This window comes from Pygocentrus nattereri, chromosome 30, assembly GCF_015220715.1.
Source record: "Pygocentrus nattereri isolate fPygNat1 chromosome 30, fPygNat1.pri, whole genome shotgun sequence".
Taxonomy (NCBI): domain Eukaryota; kingdom Metazoa; phylum Chordata; class Actinopteri; order Characiformes; family Serrasalmidae; genus Pygocentrus; species Pygocentrus nattereri.
In genome coordinates, this window is record NC_051240.1 from 18,218,737 (window position 1) to 18,235,146 (window position 16,410).

The 16,410-nt window shown below is 42.7% G+C and overlaps 1 protein-coding gene across 3 annotated transcripts; it reads right to left on the reverse strand.

Moving 5' to 3' along the window:
- Positions 1 to 1,908: 1,908 nt before the first annotated feature.
- On the reverse strand, positions 1,909 to 15,645 carry LOC108437829 (aspartyl aminopeptidase). 3 transcript variants are annotated; one of them, XM_017715201.2, is made up of 15 exons: positions 15,530 to 15,645; positions 15,047 to 15,137; positions 14,091 to 14,179; positions 13,744 to 13,857; positions 13,380 to 13,505; positions 13,173 to 13,297; positions 12,960 to 13,044; positions 10,897 to 11,004; positions 10,431 to 10,508; positions 10,218 to 10,298; positions 7,084 to 7,244; positions 6,669 to 6,708; positions 6,469 to 6,570; positions 3,599 to 3,766; positions 1,909 to 2,171 (listed from the first exon to the last, which is right to left on the reverse strand). In XM_017715201.2, exons 1-15 carry the CDS (start codon positions 15,533 to 15,535, stop codon positions 2,121 to 2,123), a joined length of 1,425 nt encoding a protein of 474 aa, XP_017570690.1. In that variant the 5' UTR covers positions 15,536 to 15,645; the 3' UTR covers positions 1,909 to 2,120. The 3 variants fall into 3 exon arrangements, with proteins under 3 accessions (XP_017570690.1, XP_017570691.1, XP_017570692.1); XM_017715202.2 differs by having other exon boundaries at positions 15,427 to 15,568; XM_017715203.2 differs by lacking the exon at positions 15,530 to 15,645 and adding an exon at positions 15,409 to 15,513.
- Positions 15,646 to 16,410: the final 765 nt, after the last annotated feature.

The following is a 16,410-nucleotide window of genomic DNA, read 5'->3' on the forward strand; positions in this document are numbered from 1 at the left end:
CTGAAATAAATTCAGCAGTAGTGGTGCATTAAGTCACCCATGCCATGTGAAATAAAGCACCCCATACCTTCACAGATGCTTTTGAACTGTGAGCTGATAACAAGCTGGATGGTCCCACTACCCTTCAGCCTGGTGAACGCAGTGTCCATGATTTCCAAAAAGAATGAAAAATTTTGATCTGTTGGACTACATGACACTTTTCCACTTCGCTGCAGTCCATCTTAGATAAGCTCTGGCCCAGAGAAGGTGGCGGCGTTTCTGGATCCTCTTTATATATGGTTTCTTCTTTGCATGGCAGAGTTTTAACTTGCATTTATGGATGTAGACAAACTGAAACCACAGACAGTGGCTTTCAGAAATGTTCCTGAACCCATGCAGTGATTTACACTTTTTACAATTTTTAATGCGGTGGTTGGTTAGTGTAGTGGTTAACACCTTTGCCTTCTACGCTGCAGACTGGGGTTCAATCCCCCACCAGGGCAAACACCCTACACTATACCAATAAGGGTCCTTGGGCAAGACTCCTAACACCAACTTGGCCTACCTGTGTAAAATGATCACAATGTAAGTCGCTCTGGATAAGAGGGTCAGCCAAATGCCATAAATGTGATGCAGTGCTGCCTGAAATCCCCACGTTGATATTTTTACAGTGAGAAATGTCATTCTGAAATTATTGCACTTTTTTGCCCACATAGTCCTTCAGTGGTGTAGTATTATGCAATTTTGAACACAGCCAGATTGAATTTGCACAAATCTGATTTTTTACATTTATGGCATTCGGCTGACGCTCTTATAAAGAGCGACTTACAATTTGATCACAGGTAGATGAAGGCAGTGTTAGGAGTCTTGCCCAAGGACTCTTATTAGTATAGTGTAGGGTGCTTAGCCAGGCAGGGGATTGAACCCCAGTCTACAGCGTAGAAGGTAGAGGGGTTCACCAATACACTAGCCCAGCCTTGTTTGGTTGTTGTTTTTGTTGTCTCTCTCATCTGGATCAGATGTGAGGGGCTTGGATCAAAACTCTGGAGAATGAAAGATAACCAGTAGTGGAGCTGTGCACCACGGTTTACTGTGAAATTCTTTATTTCTTGCTTTCTTGCAATTTATTTATTTATTTATTTTTAAACAGTCCCCTGAACTGCATCGTTTGTTTTGCTCAAACAGTAAAATACAGATAAATGCAGTGGCCACAGATGGAAAATGCTTCCAAACGCCAGCGTTGGAGCTCCTCCAACTGCGCTGCACTAGACCGATCTCACTCTGAGCACTCGCAGCACTACAGCCATCGTTTGTGCATGCCTGCAAGGACCACAAAGCTGAAAGGCAGCCTGTTTGCACCTTTAGCGCAGCCTTTGGCGAGGACAGCTGTCTGACCGCTGTCTGACCAACATAAAAAGATATTTATGTATGAACTAAAATGCATTGTTTATTGTTACCTTGTTACTGAGCTGCATCATACTTAGCAATGGCAGTTAAGCAAATTAACACATTAAATAAATATATAATTTCACTTGGTAAAGTAAATGTACAGCCTACGCACTGCATGACTAACAAACGCACATTTTTACACCTAGCTCAATCAAGGTCTCTTGACCTCCATGTCCATGTCGTTGACGTCAAAGGATGCCTTTTGGAACTGGGCCACTGTTTGTTGGTTTCCCTGCTCTTATATACTGATTCAATATATACTGAATATACTGATTCAGACCTAATACCAATATTACTGCTATTAATATTAGTAGTATAATCATTTGTAGGTAGTTTGACCAGAGGAGGATGGGTCCCCCCTGGTGAGCCTGGTTCCTCCCAAGGTTTCTTCCTCAGTTCTGAGGAACTCTGCAGAGTGGTACATCTCTATGAACAGGACTGGGCACCCCTGATCTAATGGAACACAAGAGACTAGAGACATAGAAGCAAAGTTACATGTTTATTGTGTAGAGTCTAAAGTGCACCTACAAAAGTGATCCAATGAAGGGTCCCTCTGGTCCACAGCACTGCTTTGATATCTGTAAAAGGTCCAGAAAGGAGCCAGACGAGACAAGGAAAAATCCAGATTTTCCATACAGGGATAGGCATCTGGCTACCTGTCCAGGTGTGTTGTTACATCATGGCCACACACTCTAGTCCACCACAAGCATGTTCCTCACAGAAGGGAAGAATTCAAAGAAGCCCTGTGGATGATCGAGACTTTGAATGAGTTTGCTGTCCTCTGACTGAGTTTACAGAAAAAGCAATTTAACCCCAAACTGAATTCATTCTGCCATGAATGGCTTTTTGTTTTCCTTCTAGCCCTGTTCTGTTCGCAGGCCCACTAAACTAAAACGGATAAGAACAGCTCGCACGAAAAAACACGGAAAATACAATTAACATAAAATTACAGAGAAGCCTCAACGACTAAATATGTCCTCTGCAGGGATACAAGTTCAGTCTTAGAAGTTGGTTTCATTTTGTACTTCTCACAATCCAAACAAAAAGCCTTCCTTCACATTTAAGATTCTTCCTAATAACTGCTTCTTCACAGCTACACATCCTTTCAGACCCACAGCGAGTTCCATTTTCTCAATATCTCCATCATTTTCTGAACGCCACTTTGAAATTTCTGCTTTTGTTTCCTTTCATTTTATTTTTTACTTTATCTCATATCTAATCTCATTCGAAATATCTCCTGAAAAATATCTGACATTTATTTAATGGCCTTTTTGACTGGAAATTAAATAAATGACTCTCTCCATGTGGTCTGACAGTCCACTGGCACTGCAGTGGATCAGACTCTCTGACTTGTGTGGTCAAACATTTGTTCGATTTCATTAATGTTTATGGGGTAGCACTGGACAATACATTGTCTATACCACTAAACTTACACTCACCAAGCACTTTATTAGGAACATCTCCTCACTTCTACCCTCACTGTCCATTTTAATGCTCCTATATGATAAGTGGAGCTGATAAAATGGACAATGAGTGTAGATACAAAGAGAATAATAAAGTATCAGTGCTGGTATATGTATATAAAGACATCACAAATCATCCATCCATCCATCCATTTTCCAAGCCGCTTCTCCGTCAGGGTCGCGGGGGGGTGCTGGAGCCTATCCCAGCAGTCTTCGGGCGAAAGGCACGATACACCCTGGACAGGTCGCCAGTCCATCACAGGGCGAAGACATCACAAATCAATACTCTGTATTTAGTATTAATTGATAATGGTGATTATACCAGCCCATTCACAACTGAGTGCTGAGTTAAAGGCCCGGTCTCAGATCAGATTCCTTTGTATTTATGACGCTGATTGACAATCTAGTATTAACAGCAAAGGCTTCAACTTAAAACAATTCCTGCTTTGTTGCACTAGGTGGTGATGTGTCTCTTTTACAAGGAGCCATTTAGGCATTCTCTTAGAACAGCACAAACCAGAAAGAAGCTAGGCTAGCTCATTAGTGCTGGTCAGTCCTGAAATTTTGAGGAGGAAATGTACTTAAAGTTGGGCACCACAAAATGCACATTATGATTATTGATGACTCTTGATATTGAATTGTATACAAAATGCATGGTATGATATTTTTGGCCTCATCACCCAGACATAGCCTGAAGTCAGTATTACCTTGAAGAGAGTGGTGGTCTGGAGGACGCCTGACGTGCAGCACATTTCCCTGATGGAGTGCATGGCCAACTGTGGTGCACCAATGTCCAGCACAGGAATTCCCAACCTAGCCGCCAGGATCGGTCCAATGGTTGTTCCACAAGGACTGTCATTCCGAACCATTACGTCCTGGAAAACAGTAATTCACACTGTTACATCGCTCATGGCTAATGACAGATCACAGGTCAGTCAAAGGTGTAGACATTGATTTGAGATCCCAATCCATGCAGTCTAAAGAAACTGGCCAGTAATTGATCCATATTCTTGACTTGGTGCTTCAGTGAACCGCCTCCCAGTCTCGCAATCTCAGCCTGGAGCACACCATCATTGTTCATGTGTTGCCAGGAGAACTATTCATGTGCTCAGGTGGCATTCAGTGAAACCCATTGGCTCACCCAATTGAACGGTCACATTAACAACCAACAGACAGACATTTTCTTTAAAAACATGTCAAATATCAACCAGTCTGTCAGCTTAATAGGCATAACAAGGGCTACATTTCGTGTTCAGGGGCCAAATTAATGCCTTCAAATTCAAAAGAGCTCCAAAATGATCTCAACACCCTTGTTATAAGGAGAACACTTCAATATGAATCACTTACACACTGATATAGGTTATTGCATAGACTATTCAGTGCACTTTATGTTGCAGACTAAATAAAATACCTGATCATGAGATTATCTTAAAAAAACTACCACTTTCTCAATTCAAAACCTCAATAAATTTAGCTGCTTTACAAGTATTTTGACTTGCTTATCAAAAACTTACTACATGCCTAAAAACTGCTCAATGTGTTATGGCTGCCCAAAGGCTATATGTTCTCCATAATGTACATGTGCTTGGACCCTAATGATTCCCAACTGCAAATTAGTACAGGGTAACTTGGATGTCACAGCATATGAGACACAAAATCAACATTCCACTTTAGTCTTCGGAAAAAATAACTTGGCTGCAAACAATTTTTATTCATACTGATCTTTTCACACCTAGTGCTCAAAAGCGATTAAAGAAATAAATATGAAAAACTTGTCTTCGTAAGCTTCAGTGGTGCCCTTGTGCTTCGCAATGGCTCCATTTATCAGTATCATCAAGTCACTGGTTTTCAGTAACATTAGCCAAGTTGTTATGCAGCCCTAACAGCATCTCTGAAACCTTACGAATCATCATTTATGTGAATGGCATATTCGATTTGCTGAAAGGTGACAAATCCGTCAACGGCATGCTTAGTTCAATCAATAAGTCAGAGGATACGGGTACCCAAGAGGCCCATTAGATCTTTACCAGGGCAAGCTCCCCTATGACCCCAGCCCTGGATCTGCCCCTGCCAGAGGGAGAAGACCACAGATACCCAGCCACTTTATTAGGTACAGCTTGCTAGTAAAAGGTTGGACCCCCTTTTGCCTTCAGAACTGCTTTAATTCTTCATGGCAGACTTTCAACAAGGTGTTGGAAACGTTCCTCAGAGATTCTGGTTGGTTATTTGAGTTCCTGCTGCCTTTCTATCATCTGGAACCAGTCTGCCCATTCTCCTCTGACCTCTCACATCAACAAGGCATTTTCGTCCACACAACTGACCGCTCACTGGATGTTTCCTCTTTTTCGGGCCGTTCTCTGTGAACCCTAGAGATGGTTGTGTGTGAAAATCCCAGCAGATCAGCAGTTTCTGAAATACTCAGACCAGCCCGTCTGGCACCAACAACCACGCCACGTTCAAAGCCCCTTAAATTCCCTTTCTTCCCCGTTCTGATGCTCGGTCTGCACTTCAGCAAGTTGTCTTGACCACCTCTACAGGCCTAAATGCACTGAGTTGCGGCCGTGTGATTGGCTGATTAGCTATTTGTGTTAACAAGCAACTGAACACTGTACCTAATAAAGTGGCCAGTGAGTGTATATTTTAGGGTGGTCAACATCCCTGTTGGACTGCATCCAGTACCATTACCATTTCAGGAATGTTGCACCCAGAAAGCGGGACAGGATTATAACACGGATGTTTGTGTGATGCGTGTTGTTTATGTGTAGACATGGCCGTGTGGTTGGTGATGCACAACCTTATTTCATTTAATAGTCTATTCAGGGGATCTTAACTTGATGCAAATTTTCATTTACAATGATGGTTAAAGCTTTGTAAACTTGGCAAGTTATAGCATTCCTTAATCCGTGTAGATATTCATAACAGATTAACATTAGCACCTTCTTACACAAACCCCATTCCCATTCCACCTTAAATGGTTCAGCTTCAGGCACCAGAAAGTGAATGCTGCACCATTTAAGGTGGAACTGGAAAACTCAAAAAAGAAGCTGGCGAACCGGAAGCCAACTTCAGCTTCGTCCTTCTTACTGTAGGATTTATTTTATTTTTATGTATATTAAGATGAGAAGTAATTCACACACTGATGGATTTGCTAAACTGGGGTTTTTAACGTCAGATGCAGACTGAATACTTTCCTGCTGGTCCTGTTGGCTAATTATCACAATCAGTTATTACAGAAATAAAAGCTACCGAGGGCAGTCAGTGCAGATGAATCTGTTAGAACAAAACAAATTTGGTGAAAATCGCTTGAGTAATAAGGAAGTTGTGGCCGATTTAATCCTGAGACTCATCGTCTCTCAATACAAGTGAATTGGTTCACTAATGGATCTTGACCTCTCCAACATGGTAGATGTGCAACTGTGTCACCTCAGATAGAAAACAACAGACAACGTGGCATCTAAGTATGCATATCTATGGAGAATACAGAGAGACTGAGAGAAATGGTGAGAAACAGAGGTGGAGAGACCTGAGCAACAACAGAGAAGGAGGAGAACATGAATAAAGAGACATCGAGAGATACCTGAAGAGGCACTTCCACCCTCCCTGCAACCTCTCTCAAAACAGAAGCTGTTACTGCAGTGGTGGCATAACGCTGGTTACTGTTAAACTTTATGGCTGGACCCTGGATCAAAACACACAGACACACTTAGCCAACAGGCAGGGGATGAAGAGCACTGGCATGTGTGTGAGATGTTTGAGAAAAAAAAAAGATTTCAATACCTTATGGAAAGCAGGTCTGTGATTCTCCTCATGTTTCTCTCTGTAGGTTGGAATAAACATAATGAAAACACTACAAATCAACACCTTCAATCAAATGCTGAGTGATGAATCACAGCAAGCAAAGGCTGCAACACAACTAGCACAGCAACGGAAGCCTAGATCCTTATGTTCCCATGTCCCTTCATTACGTGCTGTGGATGTTTTTGTGCAAAATAAGGACGGAGGTGGATAACGTATAAAATAGGCCACACAAAAGATGACATCCTGCTTGACCCGAGAGGTGGATCTTGTACTGACCAGCTTGTGCTGTGATGTCACTATGTTAAGCTGCAATGGCACAGACTGCTGCAGCATTTCTATAAACAGGTAACTGAACAGTTTCTATAAAGACGCAGTGATCGGCATGAGGACTGACTGGTAGTTAGGGTGCACGGCATGGGCCATATCAGCGCTGATCATGAAGGACAGGGGCATGGCTTCCTGGAAGGCCGTCAGGTTGTCAGATGTGGACGCCAGGCGACGCAGAATCAGTTCTGTCAGGTTAGACTGGGCACCCTGAGCGCTCTCTGACCCCACCTAAAACAACAATGGGTGAAGTTAAAGCCACTACACACATAGAATGACTAATTCATGCGATTCCTTCAGACAATAAGAAATTAATTTGAACATAACTGTGTGTAACTGATCTATATCTTGCATAGTGATGCAATTTTTCTGAGGGTGGCATTATTTTATACGTTTTCTGTTTGATTTTTGCAAAGGGACATGAACTGAATAACCAATAGTGGTTGTTTCTGGAGTTGACCGTTCAGTTGTGTTGACACAGCGAGAACTTTTCCCATCAACGTCAGAAGGATGAGCTTCTTCACTGGTTACGCGGTGGTGCAGAAACCTTTTTGGTCACACAACACCACAGCAATAACACATAACCTTCTTCTTACCATCAAGGCTTCACATGGTCTGGCTCAGACATTCCTTTCTGATCTCATTTCTTTATACTGTCCCTCTCGTTCTCTCTGATCTTCTAACGGTGGACTCCTCACAGTTCCCTCAACTAGACTTTCTACTATGGGTGGCAGATCTTTCAGTGCTGCTGCTCACAAACTCTGGAATTCTCTACCTTCCACTCTTTGTAATTGCTCTTCTCGGTTTTCCTTCAAATCCCTGTTAAAAACCTTCTGTTTTCCCTCTCTGTAGTATTCAATTTATTTTTGATGATTATGTAAAGCGTCCTTGGGTTTGTGAAAGGCTATTGTCAATATTCCCAAATTTAGTGTCGTTAGTGTTATTAGCACTGTGTTCAGATATAGCTAAATGTTTTTTTTTAAATATAAAAATAAAATTGCTGCCAGCAACAAAAGAAAAAAAAAAAAGTTTCACAGTGATTTTTAAAGAATTTCTGAAAAATAAAACAGTAGCACATATTTTGCTTTATCAAATAAATAATGCACACATTTCCATTAACAATTTCATGTATATTTTAACTTGTGTGTCTATTACTCTTGTTGATTTTCTCCTGATGAACAAATTTAATTACAATATACAGAGAATTAATGATGCTTTTTAAAAATCTGTAAACCTTAGTTAAATCACCAAAGTTAGCATATTCTTCAAAGATGGCACACAAATTAAGCAGTGGCCTGTTTTTTTAATGGCCCACAACAGTACGGTCAATTGGCTACAGCTAGGGAGTGTGACTGGACAATGGTATGTTAAGCACGGTTGGTAGGATAGTACGAAGCTTCAAATACTTTACGTGGAGGAAGTCCAGAGAAGAAAATTCCAACCACACTGCACAAAGGCTGTCGCTGTCCTAACAGTGAGCTTGTGTTCATTACTGGGAACTGAAGTGGAAGTGAACAATGAACATAACACATTAAGTATGGCACAGCTGTCCAAATACTTCTTATGGCCACTGTAACAGAGTTCACTTCACAATGTAGCTACACTGGAGGGCTTCTGAGCATGAACTGCACGCGAGAGCAAGGTCTGCAGATCCTTAGATGTTCATCTGAGGTTTTTTTTTTTTATGACTTCCTGGATGAGCTGGCGTTGTGCTTCTGATAGACCGGCCACCCCTGGGAAGATTCAGAGATAATGGCTCTCATTGTGGTTTGCTGGAATCCCAGAGCCTCAGAAATGGCTTTGTAACCCTTTCCTGACTGATACATTCCAGTAACCTTCTTTCCCGCCTCCCTTTTAATCATGGAATAGGGAGATGCTTGTTGAGACCTTTCGGTCTTCTTCACATCGCTAGAATAGTTCTTTTTAAGTGAGGTTTAGATTCAACAGGGATGGCAATAATCAGGCCTGACCATGTCTAGTTTAATTAATTACAACTACGAAGGAAATCTGGTTAATCATTTGACCAAGTAACTAAGGTGGCAATGACTTTTCCCCCCACACACGGACGGCTGGCGTTGGATAACGTATTTTGTGTCTACTCAGGTTGGCTTTAGCTTATATTACATTTAGTTTGAAATTATGAGGAAATTAAAGTGCGACATACATGAATCAGGCATAAAATTATGACCACCTATTTGTTTCCACGCTCATTACCAACACAAACTGTGCAGCAGATGAGCCATCATCTCTGACTTCACATCTGCAGGGCGAACTGACCAGGCCGGAGTGTCTAAGAAAGTGGACAGAGAGTGGACACCACCACGTCAGTGTTACAGCAATGCTGAGACTGATCCGGCACCCCAATATTACCTGCCCTGTGAGGGTCCATGGGGGTCCTGACCACTGAAGAACAGGGTAACAGAGTATCAGAGAAACAGATGGACTACAGTCTGTAACTGTAGAACTACAGAGTGCAGCTATACAGTAAGTGGAGCTGATAAACTGGACACTGAGCGTGGTCATAATGTTACGCCTGATTGGCGCATACGCAGAAAGAAGAAATCAGGAGAGGTAGAGTTGGGCAGTATCCCCTTATTTAATACCTTAACACCGCCTCCAAATATTACTATGGTATGGGTACTACCAGGGTGGGGGTGTTGTGATGTTAAAACATTCATGACATTTTTTGTTGTCCTGCATTAAAACGATCCAGAGTAACTCACTTACATGGTCAGCAAACGAAGTGGACGCTAGGTGAACTCATTTTCAGTGCACGACAGAAAAGCACAATTTAAAACTGATCCACGGTGTTCGGATCTCTAGCTTGGTCAGCTAACCTAATGTCTGAGCCAGCAAAAGTGGGCCTGTAGCAATTTGGCTAAGCTAACAAGCGTGTGATGGCTAAACGTGCCACACCACAGCACAGGATTGATTCCAGCCAACTGAAAATCTGCTCGTTGAGAGGATGTTTAGGCTTTTTTCTATCAGCGCCACCTTTCGGTAAAGTCTATGTATATATTAATTGGTGGAATGTGTTTATTTAGCCAGTCAGAGGTCCAAATTTTTTAAATACCATCACAATTTTGATACACCGCAACATACCTAATTACTGTTACATCACCCAACCTTAGCAAATACTTTTTCACAGCACTGGTAAAGACTCGAATCGAGGTGGTTGGACACAGTGAAATGAAAATTTCTCACCTCCTCGTTGTCGTACAGAGTAATCATACGGATATTGGGGTCTTTAGCCAGAGAGGCGCTTGTGCTGGAGTCTATCAGGGCCTGAAAGTGATTAAAACACCATGCAGGAATTAAGCTTTCAGACAAAAAGCAGCAAATCTTAGGAGAGAGGAGACCAAATTCAAGTGTCTATGTGTTTGATATGACTACAGTAATAAATAACATGAAACCTACCGTCAGAGCACAGTAGCAGCTGTGAAGATTGTCTAAACGAGGAGAGAAGATAAACTCCTCGTATAAACCTCCTAGTGTCTGTAAAGGCCAACACAAATACAAATCCCATATCTTTAGAGACAATAGCACAACTAAAAACGCTCAAAGACTCAACATGGTTTCAATACGGGAGTCTGCTGGAGGGATCGCAGTGCTGAATATTCTGAGCGCATTACTAGACGCTGGCATGAATCCATTACTCAGATAAATGCAGAGAGACAGCATGAGATAGAGCCCTGCGAACGAACCCTGCGAATGAACCCTCTGCTGCAGTCTAATTTATTATCCCAAGACAGTCCTATCAAACTGACATGAGCTGCTGCTGCTGCTGCTGCAGCCTCCAGCAAGACACCAGCAGATTCTAATCTTCTGTGTGAACAACAACACACTCAGTGACATTCTAAAGCCAGAGAGCAGCAGGACTCACCCCAGGCTGCGTGTCCGCCAGACAGAGCTCAAAGTCCAGCAGGGCGGCTGGTTCGACCCCCAGCTCCCCACAGAGCAGCCGGATCAGAGCCGGGTGGTGCTTCTCTGACTGAGGAACGAAAACAAAGAGACACACACAAACAAAACATCTATATATGTCTGCAAAGTATTGATATATGACTACAATATACACTATTATTGCCAAAGGAATTCGCTTGTCTACCTTCACACACAAATGAACTTGAGTGACTTCCCATTCTAAACCCATAGGGTTTAATATGATGTCGGCCCACCCTTTGCAGCTATGGCAGCTTCAACTCTTCTGCGAAGGCTTTCCACAAGGGTTAGGAGTGTGTTTATGGGAATTTTTGACTGTTCTTCCACAAGCGCATTTGTGAGGTCAGATACTGATCGAATTGCCAGATGGAGAAGCGTGATTAATCACTCCAGAGAACACATCTCCACTGCTCAAGAGTCCAGTGGCGGCGCTCTGTAGTGATTGATTCTGCAGAAAGTTGGTGACCTCTGCGCACTATGCCCCTCAGCATCTTCGTGGCCGAGTTGCTGTCGTTCCCAATCGCTTCCACTTTGTTATAATCCCACTGACAGTGGACTGTGGAATATTTAGCAGTGAGGAAATTTCACGACTGGACTTGCTGCACAGGTGGCGTCTGATCACGGCACCACGCTGGAATTCACTGAGCTCCTGAGAGTGACCCATTCTTTCACTAATGTCTGTAGAAGCAGTCTGCAGGCCGAGGGGCTCGGCTTTATACACCTGTGGCCATGGAAGTGGCTGGAACACCTGGATTCAGTGATTTGGATGGGTGACTGAAAACTTTTGGCAATATAGTGTAAATATTTATGTAAATCTACCTTGAATAGTCCAGCCAATACTGGCCTGTGTGTGTGTGTGTGTGTGTGTGTGTGTGTGTAAGCATATGCCACTGCTATAATTAATCATTTTAAGCCCATTGTTTCTAATTTACATTAGGGATAAAAGTGGAATTTGTGCCACTATCAGTTTTTGTCCGAAACAGGGAAAAAAAGCTAAGTTTTGGCTGGGGGAGGATTTTATCAATCAGAAAAATTTATTCTGTGTTTATCATGCTTATTAAAAATATTCTTTGTTTTCAGGTATTTTGGCATTTACATGTAACAACTAAAAATAAACTGCAGAAACTGCAAGTTTTAAATGAATTGTTTTTTGCATTTACATACAGTATATGTGCTTATTCAGCCTGCAGCGATTTAGGCCCACCCAATCATACAGAAATTATAAGAACTCAATTACATGGATCAGTTTTATAGGCAGCTTAAATAAAACAGCCTGTTAAATTCTAAAAGATGACGGTTTTGGTGGAGTAGGTGTTGAGCAATATTCATTACCAAAATAGTGATAAACGAGTATTATTATTATTATTATTAAAATATCCCAATAAGCATATTCAGTCCAGAAAAAAAGCTTATTTTAAGAAAAAACAGAAAAACAATACCTACATACTCTATAGGTGCCAATCACAATTTAAAATAACATTATTTTTCAATACATTACAAAAATAAAGGAGGCTTTAATCATCAGTGGCAGTAGGGGAGGCTACAGAAACCGAAAATACATATCTGTAGCTTCGGAAATCACTAAGCATCAATTCTAACATGATGGGAGAGAGAGTGATCTTCTGATTATGTATCTTCAAAAAATGTAAAAATGTACTTAATTCACAACAGAAATGTGAAATCATCATGTTTCATCAGAAAATGAAAAAAACTCATGTTTTAGCAAGTACAGCAAACTGAAATTTCTTTTTTCTTTTTTTTTTTTTTTTTGGTGTCCATTGATGCTTGGACCCTGTCAGAGTTGCCTGAGTGTACTTCTTGATATCAGCCCTCATTGGTTCCATGATTTAAACATTTTTTTTTTGCTGCACACAAAGTTTAAGAGGGAAAACTGTATTAACTAGAGCTGATGTAGCAGCCTGTTCTATCGTACATTCAAGTTCACTGTACTATTAAAAACCAGAGTGTGAGAAAGAACGGCGTGCAGGTAAGTTGCTATTGTCTTACTGTAGACGCTGCATTACAGGCATCACCAGAAGGAGCAGAGCCCGCTTCTAGTTCCTCCTGAACCGCAGTTGCCAGAAAAGGCACTCTGAAACACATAAACACACAGATTTAATAATCTGACTTTTTATACCAATCCATAGCATTCCCCACCATTCCATCTCACTGATTCGCCTCTCTGAGGAGATCCTTCCTCCTGTCATTTGAACGACTCACAAGTGGTTCTCCTTGTTGGGGCCGAAGGAGTCGTTAATGTCTCTCTGCAGGTGAATGGCCAGGTGAGGGATTCTCAGGATGGGCCGCTGGACATGCACGAGACGATGGAGCAGCTTATCTCCACTCTACACGTACACAGCAGGAAAATGATGAATATGCATCATAAAGCAGGCAGTCCGAGACGCTGTATCTAATCAGATTGCGTACCTTGACCATGACACGGCCCGCAACGGTCAGATCCCGGTCGAACCACGTGTTCCAGATTCCCCCACCGTAACACTCGACGCCAACCTGCAGACAACCTAACCTCGTCTTCTTAGAGCGAGGCTTTACCTGATCACACAAACAAACGGAGCAATGTATAATAGCACAATACAGCATAATCACCACTGTCGGAAGAAAATCTTGTATCTCTGTTTGTCGCTTTTCCGTTTTTTTACATAATTTTAAAATGCATGTTCTCCTTGTGGGTAAATTTCATGAATGGACCAAAATAATGTGGAGCTTCTTTGAAAAAGGACAATAAAAGTTAGACGGGCAGCAGTTTTTCAGAAAAAGAGGCCATTCTCACCCTCAGGCAGGGGCTGTCCGTATGGGCTCCGATCATGGAGAAGCCATTTCCAGGCTTGTACGAGCCCCCCACTGCAAAAGCAATGATGGTGGAGTAGTTCCGGGTCACAAAATACTATAAAGCAAAAAAGAAGTTGTTACACAACTCTGAGTATATTACCGATTGCATAAGCGTACAAAGCTCAGTCTAATTCTGCAGACAGATCAATGGGTCACTTATGGTGCAACTGAAGATTATTAGGCGAGATGCCCTCATAGGACGGGCTGATATGATACACTGGAACGTCTTCAGGGCACAGCTCTGAACAAAAGCACACACATTGTGCAGAAACACATGCATGCAAGCACCTTGTTTGCTGGTTTGATGTCCCAGTGTTCAGACTCCTTCAGCTCGGTGAAGCCAGCTTTTAATAGACGGGTCTTACATTCTTCCACCACTGCAAAAGAAGGAAAAACAGAAAGGATGGTGTGTGAGAGAGAGAGACAGAGAGGCGGTGTGGATGACAATAAATTGCAATGACACACTTTTAAAGGGTAAGTAATGATAACACTCGGTCATTTTTAATGAGCGTACATTGGGTTACAGAAGAGGCTTCACCAAAGCCTTTAATCCAGAGCAAAGAGCAAAGTGCAAAGGTAAACTTGTGTGCGATGGAGGATTAATGATAAAGGCACAGGTAGCTTGCTCTCTCAAGCACCTACATACAATGACAATATACACCGATCAGGCATAACCGTATCGTATGACCACCTCCTTGGCCAGTTTATCAGCTCCACTGACTGTATAGCTGCACTCTGTAGTTCTACAGTTACAGACTGTAGTCCATCTGTTTCTCTGATACTCTGTTACCCTGTTCTTCAGTGGTCAGGACCCCCATGGACCCTCACAGAGCAGGTACTATTTGGGTGGTGGGTCATTCTCAGCACTGCAGTGACACTGACGTGGTGATGGTGGTGTGTTAGTGTGTGTTGCGCTGGTCTAAGTGGATCAGACACAGCAGTGCTGCTGGAGATTTTTAAACACTTCAGTCTCACTGCTGGACTGAGAATAGTCCACCAACCGAGAATATCCAGCCAACAGCGTCCTGTGACCACAGACGGAGGCACATCTGACCAGCCACAGCATTATGACCCTTGTTTCTACCCTCATGGCCCATTTTATCAGCCCCATTTGCCCTTCGTAGTTCCACATAAGCGTACAGTAATGTACACAGCAGCCAACTACTGCTAGACCTGTGAATGTGTTGTGACTCTAATAGAAATCCTTAAACACCAAGGCGTCCCCGAGGCACTGCTGTTCTTACCATGATAGGGCGAAACTCCACGATTGACGAAATGAAGAAACTCCTTGGCGGCGGCGTGGACGGCTTCCTTCGAGGTTTTCATGATGAAGGACTGGGGAAAAACACAGAGACGGAGAGGAGATGAGGTTAGAAAGCACAAACAGAGCGCACCCTCCTCTGGTTAGCCTGTCTCCAGCCTGAATACCCCACTAGCTACAGGTCAGCCGAGTCAGCTGACCAGTCGGTCAACCTCAGTGTGTATTTCAGACAGAGAAGAGACCCGAAAAACCCTCTGAGGCGGTTAAATGAAGGTGACAGGCGCTGAGCCGAGAGACAAAGTCCGTCATCACGCCGCTGGCAGACGTAAACACAAGTTAGCTCACGTCAATTTGGAGACGAACCGGCTTTCAGCTAAACGTCCAGCCCAACTCCAGCCTTCAGGAACGCGTGAAGACCTTCTGCCCTCACTGACAAGACCTTTATAGCGGTTCTCTCGCAGCTCACCTGCATAAATGTTTAACAGAGTCTCTCCTGCCAACCCGCTAACATGGAGACGCAGCTGCGGGTGAAAGACCGGAGCGAGCTGCGGAGAACGCCGCGCGTTTCTGCCCTCTAGTGTTTGGAGGGCGTATAACCACGGAAAGATGACAATGAAGCACTTCAGTCACACACTGTCAGCTCTGGGGATCAAACCGGCTGGTTCTCTAACATCCAGCCCACAACTGCCCCTATATAACAGTTGTACGCGGTAGTTATAATTTTCTGAATTGTTATCTTGAAATAACGAGTTAGTTATCTTGTTATCTCAAGATAACAAAGTTGCTATCTTGAGAGAACAACATAGCTAACTCGTTATCTCAGAATAACAATCCAGAAAACATAACTACCTCATGGCTTCTCCAGACTTCCGAACAATACATGTGATGGGTGACCAAATGTTCTCCTCATTTAGAGGTCCGTGGCTGTTTGGCCACGATACCGCGCTCTAAAGAGACCAGATTTCTTGGCAGGGTACTTGTTTAGGAGATTATTGTTTAAATATTCATAAATGAATCATATTTGATCATATTTTATTTGTTAAAATGCACTTTAGGGTGGGCCTAAGAACACCCTTCCCCGTGATACAGTCGCAGTAATCCACAGCCTCTTGTGGCTTTTTGCATTAGTAACTACTTGCTTTGTCCATCTTTGTAGAAAATAAGTACTTTAGCTAAAATTGACGGAAAATTTATGTAAACAGAAAACCTCAGGCTCCTCCTCCCCGCCCCAATCTTTACTCCCCTGCTACCACACAAGTTCATTGTAGAGTGGATATAAAATGCCTGCAAGGCACACAAGCAGGAATGTGTACAATTTGGGACGTGTGTTCTTTACAGGTTGTTAGG

Coding starts and splice junctions, on each gene's coding strand:
- LOC108437829 (XM_017715201.2), bottom strand. Junction 7,245..10,217: donor CTCTGTACGACAACGAGGAG/GTGAGAAATTTT, acceptor TTGTTGTTTTAG/GTGGGGTCAGAGAGCGCTCA. Junction 6,709..7,083: donor GCCGTGCACCCTAACTACCA/GTCAGTCCTCAT, acceptor TCCAACCTACAG/AGAGAAACATGAGGAGAATC.